Here is a 14,320-nt window from a genome sequence, read left to right on the forward strand (position 1 = left end):
AAGGTGTTAGAGGAAAGATTTAAATACAATCCTTCCCACCCTCCAAATAAAAACAACTACATGTGATGCAGAATACGTTAAATCCTGTAGAATGTACGGAATATAGTGCTTTTCACTTATTATTATGTGACGGTAGAATTAGTTTACGTGACAGAAGAGTAGCAATTATTTACTAAGATTTCCATCTTACAATTAATACGTTGTACTTACGCCATAATAGCTGATGCGTCCTTGATCGTCCAGTTCTCCCGAATCAATGTAGCCATTCTCCGTGATAAAGATTGGATAGTTCGGGTACCTCGTTGACACCCAGTTTATAACTTTTCGGAAACCCCACGGCACAACCTAGAGGAAGAGACAGTCAACGAATAATATTAAATAAAACAAAATCTGCTTTTATTTTTGTCATACTATGTTGTACTGCACACAAAGCAATGCAAATAAAAATTAGGTGAAATTTATCGCACGGAAATGAGCAGGAGTGGATTACGCGCGTAGTTGTTTTTTAATATGAATATCGGCATCCTGTTTCAGAAAGAGGCAAGAAATATTTTTATGTGAAATTATTTGGAACAGACAACTATTAAAGTATTGTATAGCTTAATACATTGCCTTGCCAGACCTCGACAGAGAGTTCAGCTGGATAATAGCTTATACACGATGTAACGGACATAAGTGCAGATTTGTATGTGTGGTGCCTAAAAGTGTACGCAAATTGGTACGTTGCTTGTTGTTTCTTCCCGTGTAACAGTGTTCCCACAAACACGTGACGAAATTTACATTCTGATATTTTGCTACATGGTGGTAACTGCACCTCTAATTGAGATACGCCCGTCAGTATAAATTGTCCTCTTTGCGTCCACACTGCAGCACCTGACTTCTGCCCAGGGAAAAAAAAGATTGCTGGCTTGCTGTTGTCACATGTACTTAGAGGAACTAATCAATCTAAAAACAAACTACTCGTAATTGATACTCGTATAATTATTAGTCCGCAAATGAAGTAAATATTGATGTAATGTTGTTCATTACGTCGTCTTCAGTAACCAATAGAGAAATCTGCATTTATACCCTTACATCCTGTATCGAGTGTAAGCTGAATAAGCTGCTCGACACGTTTGTGAAACGTATCTGCCGGAAAACTGAGGGTTCTCTACGAATGTTGTTGCTGGAGAGGTCCGTAGTCGCACGTGTTTATTCTCTATATGTGTCTGAGAAAATTCTTCCGCATTAATCATTTTACTAAATGTTTTGCTTATTGAAACTAACGGGAACTGTCAGTGATGAATGCAGCTAATGAAACAATAAACGTAATTTTTTAAAAGACAGAGATTGGTTGTTATGTGTTATGAAGAAACACAAGAAAGTCAGAGAAACATTGTACATGGAACACAGGTGCAAAAATTTTTGTCTTTTCTTCGGAAAGTATGATGCGTTAAATATTTAAGAAAAGTTAAAAGCAAACGATCAAGCCAGAAGGAGATTCGAAAATAATCTCTGTAATGGATATGCGAGATAAGCGGTATAAATATACAAGGGCATCTATTTCGAGGCGGTAATATCCTGAAAGAAAACTGGAATGTCTCAATAATCACCAGAACCGAAAAGCGTTCCACGATGGTTGGAAATATGGGCTACGAGCTGATTCTGTAACTGGACCATCATCTCTCATCGTTCAGAAATAAAGAGCCTTGTCTTAAGATCCATGTTTTCACAGAGTGTCGTCTTGTGGAATTATGTCCTGCGGCAGTGAATACGATATGAAGAAGGTTTATATTTTACAAGCACAAGCAGTAAGAATACAGTGTGAAGTATATAAGCGCGTAATATAGTGTAAAGTAGATGACTGAACAGCGTGAAATGATCATTTTGAGGAGCTCAGAGTTATTACACTCACTTCCAAGTATATTTACTCCTTAATGGTCTTTTTTGCTGATATTAAAATTGTGTTTTAACTACACTGTGATTTTCACAATCGGAATACAAGACGTAAAAAAGTCGGATAGATTTTCCCTACTTGGCTATTGTTCACAGTGGAGTTACATAATCCATTGCAGTGGTTTTCAATCAGCTTTCTTCAAAAATTAATTAAGAAACGGGGAGACCCTACCAATTCAAGACAAATTAGAAACGTACCTCAATAGTCCAAATATGAATTATCTGATTATCTACATTCAAGAACTGAACATTCCTGTACGTTACATGGTAAGTTGCCGTTTCCATTGTATACTAGCACGACAAGTTGTAATTGATTCTAAGCGTGTCTCTCTTGTTACAAATGTAAGTAGCTAATGTCTTTACCAAATACAGGTCTTGACTCATGGCGAACTGAAACCAATGGTGGCAGTAGGTTGCATAAACCACCTTTTAGTGTTGTGTTATGTCCTTCCATGTACTCCTGGCTGAGTAGACTATATAATGCGCTCTATCTCAATAACGAAAGGTACCTGAGGGAATGGTTACAATAATTACTGTACCTACGTGTTTTAGCGAGTCTTGAGAATTTATGTAGACTACACATATTTGATTTTAGTGAATCTTGAGGATCTATATACAATGAAAAAAAAAAAAAACTAAAATGACCGCTCCTTCTAAACCTGATAACTATCTCCCAGTCTCATGCATAAGTTCGAAATTTGGATCAAAGATATCTATATCATTACCCTGTAACGGTGTAAAAGCGTGGCTTTCTGCAATACTTCATACTGCAAGTTCTCGAAGTATGCAAGAAAAGGCTACAGTTCTGAAATCCATGTGAGCTATAAAGTAAGTTAATGACGCCACATTGCGCCAAATGTCACCACAATTCTGCCTAACGCCACCGAGGACGTGTCCCAACACGAGAAGGTCGTCACACACCGTCTTACACACAATGCACCACTTCTATTGACCATTCTGCTATGGAGATCAGAATCGCGACTCCCACGATTGAAAACATCCAGCTTTCTCATGGGTGGCGAGGAAAACATTTCAGACACACCGCCGCTAAGAAGTTACACGAAGATGCCAAGGGGGTGGCATAAAGGGCGTATGTGGAACCATCCTTTCCCTTGGAACGTTGACACTCCCACATTTCGCGGTCCAAAACGACAGTTTGCAGGGCGATGAGCAGAAAGACGACGTTCGTGACAATGTACGTTATTTGCTGCATGTTTTCCAGTCTCTGTCTACTTCTACAGTTTTTACCCTCTATAAATGCCTATAGTACAACGGAAGTTATTCTATGGTTTCTTAACACATGTCCTATCATCCTGTCTCTGTCAGTATTTTCAATATGTTCCTTGTATCCCCGATTCTGCAAAGAAACTCCTTCTCATTCCTTGCCTTATCAGACCACCTAATCTTCAATATTCTTCTATAGCACACATCTCAAATCCTTCTGTTCTCTACTTTCCGGTTTTCGCTTAATATAAGTCCGTCATAAAATGCTGTGCCAAAAATGTACATTCCTCAGAAATTTCTTCCTCGTATTAAGACCTGTGTTTGATATTAGCTGGTTTCTCGTGGCCAGAGATGCCCTTTTAGCCAGTTATAGGGCCTAGGTAGTAAAATTCCTTAACTTCGTCTACATTGAGGAGCCAAAAAATGTACTACACCAGAATTGAAATCTGCAGCAATTTGCGGAAGAGTTGCCATTCTGTCACGATGAGCGTTTGTCTTCAGTTCTGTAACAGCAGCCAGTAGATTGTAGTCTAAATAGCATGATGAGTCGTAGCGTGATGATAATAATGAAAATAGCAACACAGTTTGGTAATTACGGTACGAAGCGAGCTAGGTGCTGGACCTGTTGGTAATGTATTGCGCTAAAGAAATGCAATGGACATGAAAGTAGTAACCATGATGCTCCACTGAAGTAGTTGCAGGTAGGTACAGTAGCGCTCGAACGTATTTTGTATAAAGCACTAGTTACAGTTAGATAAGTGTATAACCGAAATACCGCCAGTGGATAACTGAAAAGTGCGAAATTATAATCAATTAAGTACAAAACTAAATTTAGTTTAAACAAAGATATCTTAAAATGGTTCAAATGGCTCTGAGCACTACGGGACTCAACTGCTGTGGTCATCAGTCCCCTAGAACTTAGAACTACTTAAACCTAACTAACCTAAGGACATCACACACATCCATGCCCGAGGCAGGATTCGAACCTGAGACCGTAGCAGTCGCATGGTTCCGGAATGCGCGCCTAGAACCGCGAGATCACCGCGGCCGGCAAAGTTATCTTACATCAAAACATAAATAACCACTCTTGTGGCTCGTAAGTAATTTGTAGCTCAAAGTATGTAAAAATAATATCAAACTATTTTGTAATCTGAAGAACAAATCAGTATATCATCGCATGCCAGTGTGCTTTGATCATAGCTGCACATCTCATTGGTACTGAACTTACAAGCTTTTGTAATACGACAAGTCGGGGATTTGACCAATTGTCAATAAAGACGCAGCAGTTGACCCTTCCATGACGAACACGTCGATCCGATGCATACCCGAGATGTTCATTTGGATTTGGCAACTCCAAAAACTTGATATTTTACTCTAGTTAGAATTTCGTATGTGGCCAGAGGTGTGTTATGAACCGTTATCCAGTTAAGCGACATATTCTTCCAACCATGTGGAATAATATTCTTTCCTAAAATGACCCTGTACTGGAAACGATGCATTTTGCCTTCAATTTGGACTAGAGAACCAACCTCACGTCTCGGAACAAATCCCCACGCCATGAAGCTTCCACCACCACGCTTAATGGTTGGTTCCTGATACTTTTTATTGGTTTTTTAATCCTCATATATACTGCACACCATCAGAAGAAAATACATTAAATTTACTTTCACCATTTCATGAAACCTGTCCTGTCTGCAGCACTCCAAGTTAGATGTTCATTTGCAAATTCTATTCTGGTCTTCCTCCTTTTTATAAATTTATGAGTGATTTACTCGATGGTCGTCTACCATTCCAATCACCTGCTATTAGGCGACATTTTCGATAGACATACAGGTTCATTTCATGACGCTGTTCCAGATCATCCCTAACACGTGGAACCAATTTTCCTGGATCATCAGCCTACTGCTTACATATCATTCTGTCTTTTTTCCATATTCTTTTCGAGGACGACTTGACTTTTGCTTATTGGCTACTGTTCCTTCCAGTTTGCCGTCGACTTCACACACTAGTTGTGAAATGGTATAGTGTCTACCAGCGCTACACTATTCCTTTCCCTTCTAGATCGCAAGCGGAACATCTTGTCTTACACCAACCGAGTATTCTTTGTGGATTGGCATGCTTCTAAGTATCTCCACAAATAAACAGACGCTGACTGAATGCCTCAGTAACAATAGTTAATATACACCGCACAACCAAAGCAATTTACAAAGTACTTTTAAGCTAAAAGAATACATGCTTACATTGCTATTATGACCTTGTTTGTTTACTAGATATGTAATCACTGTGTGTGAATCTCTTGATGAAGCGATACATTTACATGCGTTACTGCATACTAACAGTACTGAGCACATAACACTGCTACTACAAAATAGCCGGCCGTAGTGGCTGAGCGGTTCTAGGCGCTACAGTCTGGAACCGCGTGACTGCTACGGTCGCAGGTTCGAATCCTGCCTCGGGCATGGATGTGATTGATGTCCTTAGGTTAGTCAGGTTTAAGTAGTTCTAAGTTCTAGGGGACTGATGATCTCAGAAGTTAAGTCCCATAGAGCTCAGAGCCATTTTCTTAACTACAAAATATTTTTGAGCACTATTGTACGGCGGTAAGTGGGTGCGATGGAGTTGATTGTAAAATACGGAAGAGTAACCTTAGACGATGTGATTCGTATGGCTGCGAGGGTAGTAGGTAAGATGAAAGACACAGGGACAGACCAAGAGGAAGAGTGGTTGAGTCAGATTTCTTCTTTTCTTTTCTTTTTTTTTACTTTGGGGTTAGGGATATAACTATACAACTGAATAAAGGAGGAAAAATAGAGGGAAAAATGTTCAAATGTGTGTGAATTCTGAAGGGCCCAAACTGCTGAGGGCATAGTTCCCTAGACACGCACATTACTTAAACTGACTTACTCTAAGAACAACACACATAGCCATGTCCGAGGGAGGACTCGAACCTCCGACGGGAGGAGTTTCGCAATCCGTGACAAGGCGCCTCAAACCGCACGGCCACTCCGCTCGGCGCAATAGAGAGAATGAGGTAGAAAAACAGAGTGGAGTAATGCAAGGAATGGATAACACTAATAAGCAAAATGTGTCTTTAAAAGTTGAGTAGGAAAAAAACGATTGTATTCTCATTTCTGTGTCAGTATTAATTGTATGAGTCTGTATACAATATTCTTTAATTGCTGTATAATAATTAAGAAGCCAGATGCAACATTATTTATTCTAAAAAATAGAGAAAAATTACAGCTAGATGCGGAATGGTGCTGTCGACGTCAAGTACTCATAAGACACCACACATTGTATTAGGTGAGCAGCAAAGCTGCACAGTAGTTAATTAAAATACTTGTAGCACCTGTTTTTACCGTATTGTCGAAGTGCCTTCCTTCGGCGTCCATTCCTACAGAAATTATGCACGGCACGAAGTTTAGTTACAGACATTTCTGTACTGTCAGTATGCATTGAAGAGCGCTTTTTGCAAGAAACATGATGAGCTTTGGGGTGATGCGGAGTCATGTTCGCTGATGCTTCCCAACAACGCTAGGCTTCCTTTAGTATTCACTGACCCCTTGATGCAGAGAGTTGACCGATCTATCAGGTCTTCTAACAACGATTGCAGCTTACTACCTACGCCAGTAAATGGATAGCCTATTTTTCAACAAGTAAGCCGTAACAATGAGTGTCTCTTAGCGCTTTTAGAAGCGAATCAATTTTGCTAGGCCTATCGTGCTGGATGATGGCAATACACAATGCGTACGAAAGCCACAGAGTGCCGTTGCTCTGCCACTTCTCAGGTGAATAGCCAGCGTTAAATGACGCCTACCAGCTTTGGGAAGCTTTGTCTCTAATAACTGCTACTCCCCATCACGTGATCTGAGATCATGAGAAATAACATTATATTTTACAGTTTAAGGTAAGAGCAGAAAGATTATGACGCACGGGTTGCAGTGATTATCGGATTAGAGACAATGGTTGCATGCATAGCTAATGTGTCAACCACGGAAACATCCACAGCTCACTCACCCGTAGCCACGTGGCTCCGCTGGCGGGCCACGAGAGGTTGTACGACCTGTAGGTTCCCGTGTCCCGGCCCCACGAGGGCGAGAAACCAAATTCTGCAGACCTCACAACCATAGTTGTGTATGAGTTCAAAGCAAGGAAGTCCGCAGATCCTGCGAAAGATACGCCAGCGGTTAGTACACTAGCCACGAAAGCAGAAACTGCAGGATACAGAAAGAACTACAATGTGAAGAAATGTTGGAGGAAACACTGGCAAAAGCATTCGCTAATTTGGAAGAACCAATGAGTTTCGAAATCACCTGTGCAGTACGAGCGATATATATCGAATGCCTCACTGTTGAACCGTTGCCAACACAAACGACAAAAGACGAAGGCACTGTGAACTGAAGAAAATAATAAACAGAAGCATAATATTACTCGTTCAAGTTAAAGCGATGTAATAAAAAGAGGAGTAATTATACCTAGTTCACTCGTCAGCGACATCCTCACCGTGTACAAAGTCGCGTGTGGTATCCGCATCCTGCAGCATTCCTTGTTTTCCGTAGCCAAGACAAATGGGTTGTCATATCTCTGAGAAATATTGGAAGAATTTGCAGTAGAAGTTATTTCCCTGACATGTGTAAGTTATGAAATGTAAGTACTGGAATATATGGAGTCATCTGTTTCCCCCCGACGACCTCGCTCAGTAGATGAGTTTAAGATGTCCATAAAGTCTCCTATGTTTTGCGTGGTCACCGATCAACCGTCAGATGAAACTAACTTTATAGAGTTGTTGACGAAATCGTGGCAGGTCCTTTTTATCGCAGATTTCTATACAATTTCCATCTCTCTGCTATGTACCAGGTAAAATAAAATGCTTTATTAGGAGCTCTAAAGTGGCCTTACCCCGGGAGTTCACACGAAGGATAAAGTATTTCTTCGACTTTCCTTAGGGGCCCGAAGGACCCAAATGTCCTTTGGCGTATGTACGACTCGTGAGATATAACTCGTCAATTTCTACGGCTTTGTTGTGACCATCGATGCGGACATTTTCGTTTGTGACAATGACATAACACACTCCGCGGCAGAATCTATAATAGTTGCATATGGTCATGATAGACTGTTCACTTTCAGAAGCAATGGTATCTAGTCCATAGATCCTCACACAGTAACAAAGATAATAACACTCTTTTTAATGCTCAGGTTTTACGTGTATAACCGGGTATTTTTCCTTATTGATGTCTTTGTCTTACACTTTGTGCAATGCACTCGAATTATAACTCGACATCACAGAATTTTTTGTAAAATTTAGCGCTTGTCTGACAGTGACATGGGACTTTTGGCAACAAGATGTACTCCCAGCAAAACTCTAAGCACTTTTCCACAGTACATATTCGAGGAATTAATTTCTAGCACGAAACTGTACTTTTCCTTGGTATCATAACAGAGTCACTACTATTTATAGCGTTGTATGATGTTATCTAGGAAACGCAGAAAACAAATTCACTGCTTCGACTGTGAGGGACTCGATATACATCGCTCCTGTAACTGCGATGCCCAAGAATTCCTATTTTGCCAGCATTCAACCAAGGTAGCATACAGTAATGCAGAATAGAAAATTATGCACAGCGCAAGGAGGGGCTGCAGGAATGAGTAGCAAAACTGAAGGCAGGAAGTATGACTGCGCCTGCTGCCCCTTTAGCAAGTGTACTGACCGTTGATCATCCTCTTCTCCTCGTCTGTGAAGCTGGGCAGGCGAGACCTGGGTCGCCCCTCGGCTCTGCTGTTGTTGTCCACACGTTCCCGCACCACAGCCGGGTAGTCGCCGTCCGCGAAGATAGGGTTCGCGAACAGACCCAACTGTAAAAGATGCACCGTATGATACCCAGTTCACACAGGGCTAGTGAAATCTGTCTTTGCATTCAACTTACGTTCTCTTTCCTAGCGTTTGGCCCATTCCATTAAGGTTACTGTTTTCATGATATTAGGAAATTACACTCCTGGAAATTGAAATAAGAACACCGTGAATTCATTGTCCCAGGAAGGGGAAACTTTATTGACACATTCCTGGGGTCAGATACATCACATGATCACACTGACAGAACCACAGGCACATAGACACAGGCAACAGAGCATGCACAATTTCGGCACTAGTACAGTGTATATCCACCTTTCGCAGCAATGCAGGCTGCTATTCTCCCATGGAGACGATCGTAGAGATGCTGGATGTAGTCCTGTGGAACGGCTTGCCATGCCATTTCCACCTGGCGCCTCAGTTGGACCAGCGTTCGTGCTGGACGTGCAGACCGCGTGAGACGACGCTTCATCCAGTCCCAAACATGCTCAATGGGGGACAGATCCGGAGATCTTGCTGGCCAGGGTAGTTGACTTACACCTTCTAGAGCACGTTGGGTGGCACGGGATACATGCGGACGTGCATTGTCCTATTGGAACAGCAAGTTCCCTTGCCGGTCTAGGAATGGTAGAACGATAGGTTCGATGACAGTTTGGGTGTACCGTGCACTATTCAGTGTCCCCTCGACGATCACCAGAGGTGTACGGCCAGTGTAGGAGATCGCTCCCCACACCATGATGCCGGGTGTTGGCCCTATGTGCCTCGGTCGTATGAAGTCCTGATTGTGGCGCTCACCTGCACGGCGCCAAACACGCATACGACCATCATTGGCACCAAGGCAGAAGCGACTCTCATCGCTGAAGACGACAGGTCTCCATTCGTCCCTCCATTCACGCCTGTCGCGACACCACTGGAGGCGGGCTGCACGATGTTGGGGCGTGAGCGGAAGACGGCCTAACGGTGTGCGGGACCGTAGCCCACCTTCATGGAGACGGTTGCGAATGGTCCTCGCGGATACCCCAGGAGAAACAGTGTCCCTAATTTTCTGGGAAGTGGCGGTGCGGTCCCCTACGGCACTGCGTAGGATCCTACGGTCTTGGCGTGCATCCGTGCGTCGCTGCGGTCCGGTCCCAGGTCGACGGGCACGTGCACCTTCCGCCGACCACTGGCGACAACATCGATGTACTGTGGAGACCTCACGCCCCACGTGTTGAGCAACTCGGCGGTACGTCCACCCGGCCTCCCGCATGCCCACTATACGCCCTCGCTCAAAGTCCGTCAACTGCACATACGGTTCACTTCCACGCTGTCGCGGCATGCTACCAGTGTTAAAGACTGCGATGGAGCTCCGTATGCCACGGCAAACTGGCTGACACTGACGGCGGCGGTGCACAAATGCTGCGCAGCTAGCGCCATTCGACGGTCAACACCGCGGTTCCTGGTGTGTCCGCTGTGCCGTGCGTGTGATCATTGCTTGTACAGCCCTCTCGCAGTGTCCGGAGCAAGTATGGTGGGTCTGACACACCGGTGTCAATGTGTTCTTTTTTCCATTTCCAGGAGTGTACTTTATTTGAGATTGTAGACTGGACACTCTTCCACAGTCGTCATTTGACCTAAGGGAGTTAAGTTACGTGCTACAGTTGTTTGCGAAACGTGTATTATTGTTCTCTGGCTTTTCATATTTTAACTGCTCGTGCATCGTATTTTATGAGGCGTGGATTGAGGACCAGCCCAGCATTTGCCTGAAAGAGCGTGGTAAACCAGATAACAACCGGGATCAGGTAGGCTGGTGCATCAGAACAATGGTAATTAATCTGAATATGCAGTTTCTGTCTGGATCTGACTAACCTGCTTGTCTCGCAGTATAGCGAGCTGTATAGTAGCCTATATTAGCTCGTCTCTACGTATTAACCTAGAACGCAGAGAAAAATCGAGCAACAAGGTAAGAATTAATGAGAAACTCTGTCTCACATTCATAGCCACATTCTGAAACTGTCGTTCGCTATAAGTTTAGACCCGAGTCTGTCTTCACATTATCCGTCAAGTGTTACTGAACTGTTCCTATGACGGAATACTGTGCGAAACCTGGTACATTAGCGGAATATCTTTTTGATTTTGATGGTTACTAAAATGTAAAAAAATGAGGAACACTTGTTTTATTCATCGAAACCTACAATTTCTGATCATAACTAATAACATATATACCTTAATAAAATTTAAAACCAATTAAAGACGTTAATACCGAGAAAACCCAATGTTATTAAGAGCTACTTTCCACAGAACACTGGTATTCTGTGGAACACAGTGAAACCCTAAATTTATACCAATATACAGTATGTCCCAGAAATGTTGTGATAAACCTCGAGGAGTTGTAGAGGGAGTCTTGAGAAACAAATAGGGGATTGGAACCTGTGTCCAGCAACGACATCCAACGAAGCTACAGAACGTCGAAGTGATAGGGGCCAGCGCTTGCCACTATTCCACCCCTTCAACAGTAAACATGACTTTGTACACTCACGGACTGTAGGTGCAATGTCTCGCAATGTTATCTGTCAGTCAATCATCACAACGTATTGCCGCGCTGGCAAGTGAAGAAGATAGATTTAGTTGCTGCGAGGAAGGACCCTAACTGTTACGAACGGCATGCTCTGTTGCTCTGTTTATGATGGCTTTGGACACGAGTATCCACCTGCAGTCTATTTTTCTCCCAGAGCCCTATAAAATCTACGATGTTTTTGTTTTACAGAAGTAAAATACACTTATTTTCGTTTTCGTCTGGTTCCTGTCCTTTCCGGATGTTGGCAACTATCTTGCCTTTCCTGTCACTTGCAGCTCAAATTAGCTTTGTAGATGTTGAGAGGTCCACGTTGTTATGTTCTTAAACCAGGATTTCTTCTCCAGTTAACGCTTCTCTTCCCTGGTATTTTTCCTTGCAGGACGGTCTGGAGGAGATGGTAACTTTTGTTGTTCCACATGACGTATCCGAGCTACTGAATCTTTCTTGCTTTCACTTTGGCCAGTACTTCTTTCTCTTTCTTCAATCTACGTAGAACCTCGACATTTTTGATATGCACTGTCCACGGAATTCTTAACATTTTCCTGTATAGCCACATCTCAAAAACCTCCATCCGCTTACCCAACGATTCTGTAAATGTTTCAACACCACAGAAGTGTGTGGTAAATACGTAGCAGCGTTGAAGTCTGATCTTCGTCGTCATTGTTAAGCCATGATTCTTGAAAAGGTTACTCATATTATTGAAGACAGCCCTGGCTTTACACTGCGGATGGTAAATCCGCGTTCTAAACCGTCATCCACCAAGGCAACAGAGCACAGCATTCGTAAGAGACTTGACCTTTTTACGGAGCACCTACTTCCATCATCTCCAGTGACGATCTCGCCAATCAGTCATGATCGCTGAGTAACAAACAACTCTGCGAGACATGCCGCCTACGGCAGGGCCGGCCAAACGCTGCACAGTGTGCAGACGTGCGGAAGTGCTGCACATGTGTGCACGTGTGCGACTGCGAGTGACAGCGACATCTGTTATTAGACATGTGTCCTAAATGAACGGCGGCGGCTCCACTTCCCTGTTTATGTTGTACAAGCAAGAGCGCAACATACCCAGTCTCGTTTACCCCTGGTGACCGTAAACTTGAACAGAGAAGTACTGAGAAGTGGCAGGTACTGTGAAAAAGCAAAGGACGGGAGATCCATGTTCTCAGTCGTTTAAAAAGGACTGGGAACTGCAATTTTTTTGTAGCAGTTGGTGAAAACTCACAGTGTTTGCTGTGCCGCCGAATAATAGGCGGACAGCGTAAGTTTTCAACTGAAAGACACTACAATACATATCACAAAGATGCGTGTAGTGTACTCAACAGTGAAGAACGGCAACCAAAATTAAATATCCTTAAGAAAATGGATGAGACACATCAACTCGACTTTACTGTACGTCACGTAACTAGTACTTCTTGAACTCTTAGTTTCTTGTGTTACATTTACGTCTGCTTTACTGTACGCTGTACAATGTACTGTTTTCAATTTTCTAGAATGACAACCACACTAAATCTCCACTGCGAGCAATTTTTATAATCGCATTCAGAATTGCACAATCTGGGAAACCCTTTTCCGAAGGGGAGTTTATGAAAGAGTGTCTGATGGATGCTGCCATACTTGTGTGTCCCTCGAACGTTAGCAGGTTTCAAGAAATCAGTCTGTCCAAACAAACAGTGACAAGACGTATTAGTGCTATGGCCAGCGATGTGCATAGGTAGCTAATAAATGAGGCTAAAGACTTTGTTGCTATATCTGTTGCGCTCGATGTAGCAACAGATCTTACAGGTACAGCCCAGGTTGTGATATACATACGAGGTGTCGATAACGCACTTTGTGTAACAGAGGATGTTTTGGACTTACTACCTTCGAAAGGGACTACTACAGGTGCGGACTTACTCCAAGCCGTTGAGCAAGCGATTGATGGTGTCGGTATGGACTGGCATCGGTTAGTCTCAGTGACCACAGATGGAGCACCATCAATGCAAGGCCATCAGAGAGGACTCATAGCACGGATGCGCCAAAAGCTAGGGCGCACAGCCGAGACGTTGTATGGAATTCACTGCATTCTACATCGAGGGGCGCTTTGTGCAAAATCAGTAACGTTAGCAAACGTCATGCAAATTGTTGTGCGAACTGTAAGGTATCTGAAGACACATGGGCTTACGCATCGCCAGTTTCGGCGGCTCTTGGAGGAATTAGGAGCGGATCACGGCGACATACCTTACTTTACCGAAGTACGCTGGCTCAGTCGAGGTAAAATGCTGAAAATATTTTTTGATTTACGTTTGGTCATAGTAAAATTCTTACATGAGAAAGGAAAAAGTGAACCTATGTTGGAAGACCCTTGTTGGATTTCAGACCTTGCATTTCTCGTGGACATTACGTCTCACATGAACAGCCTGAACGTCAGTTTGCAAGGTGAAAATAATTTAATTTCTGTCATGTTGCAAAAAGTAAATGCGTTTGAAAGGAACCTTGCGCTTTGGGAGAGGCAGCTATTGACAGAAAACACTGCACATTTCCCGACTCTTGGACTGGTCCATGAAAGTGCTAGAGTTCAAGAATAAGTGTCAATAATTATAAAAATTAAGGAACAATTTCGAGCACGATTTGCAGATGTTACGAGTTTGTCTCCTGCCATTCGCCTCTTTGCTCGGCCGTTCTCATCGTCAGTTGAAGATGCTCCGAATGATCTACAGATGGAACCGATCGACCTACAGTGCAATACAAGACTGAAGGACAAGTTCTTTGCAGTGCGA

The 14,320-nt window shown here is 43.0% G+C and overlaps 1 protein-coding gene across 1 annotated transcript in view; it reads right to left on the bottom strand.

Annotated features, from left to right (window-relative positions):
• LOC126281474 (myrosinase 1-like) overlaps window positions 1-14,320 on the bottom strand; it is a 58,880-nt gene that overhangs the window by 14,532 nt on the left and 30,028 nt on the right. The window contains exons 7-9 of the mRNA XM_049980470.1: window positions 8,868-9,012; window positions 7,177-7,325; window positions 211-345 (exon numbers count right to left, since the gene is read on the bottom strand). Coding sequence (XP_049836427.1) covers window positions 211-345; window positions 7,177-7,325; window positions 8,868-9,012 — 429 coding nt within the window. The remainder of the gene's footprint in view (window positions 1-210; window positions 346-7,176; window positions 7,326-8,867; window positions 9,013-14,320) is intronic.

The sequence above is a fragment of the Schistocerca gregaria genome, chromosome 7, assembly GCF_023897955.1.
Source record: "Schistocerca gregaria isolate iqSchGreg1 chromosome 7, iqSchGreg1.2, whole genome shotgun sequence".
Classification (NCBI taxonomy): domain Eukaryota; kingdom Metazoa; phylum Arthropoda; class Insecta; order Orthoptera; family Acrididae; genus Schistocerca; species Schistocerca gregaria.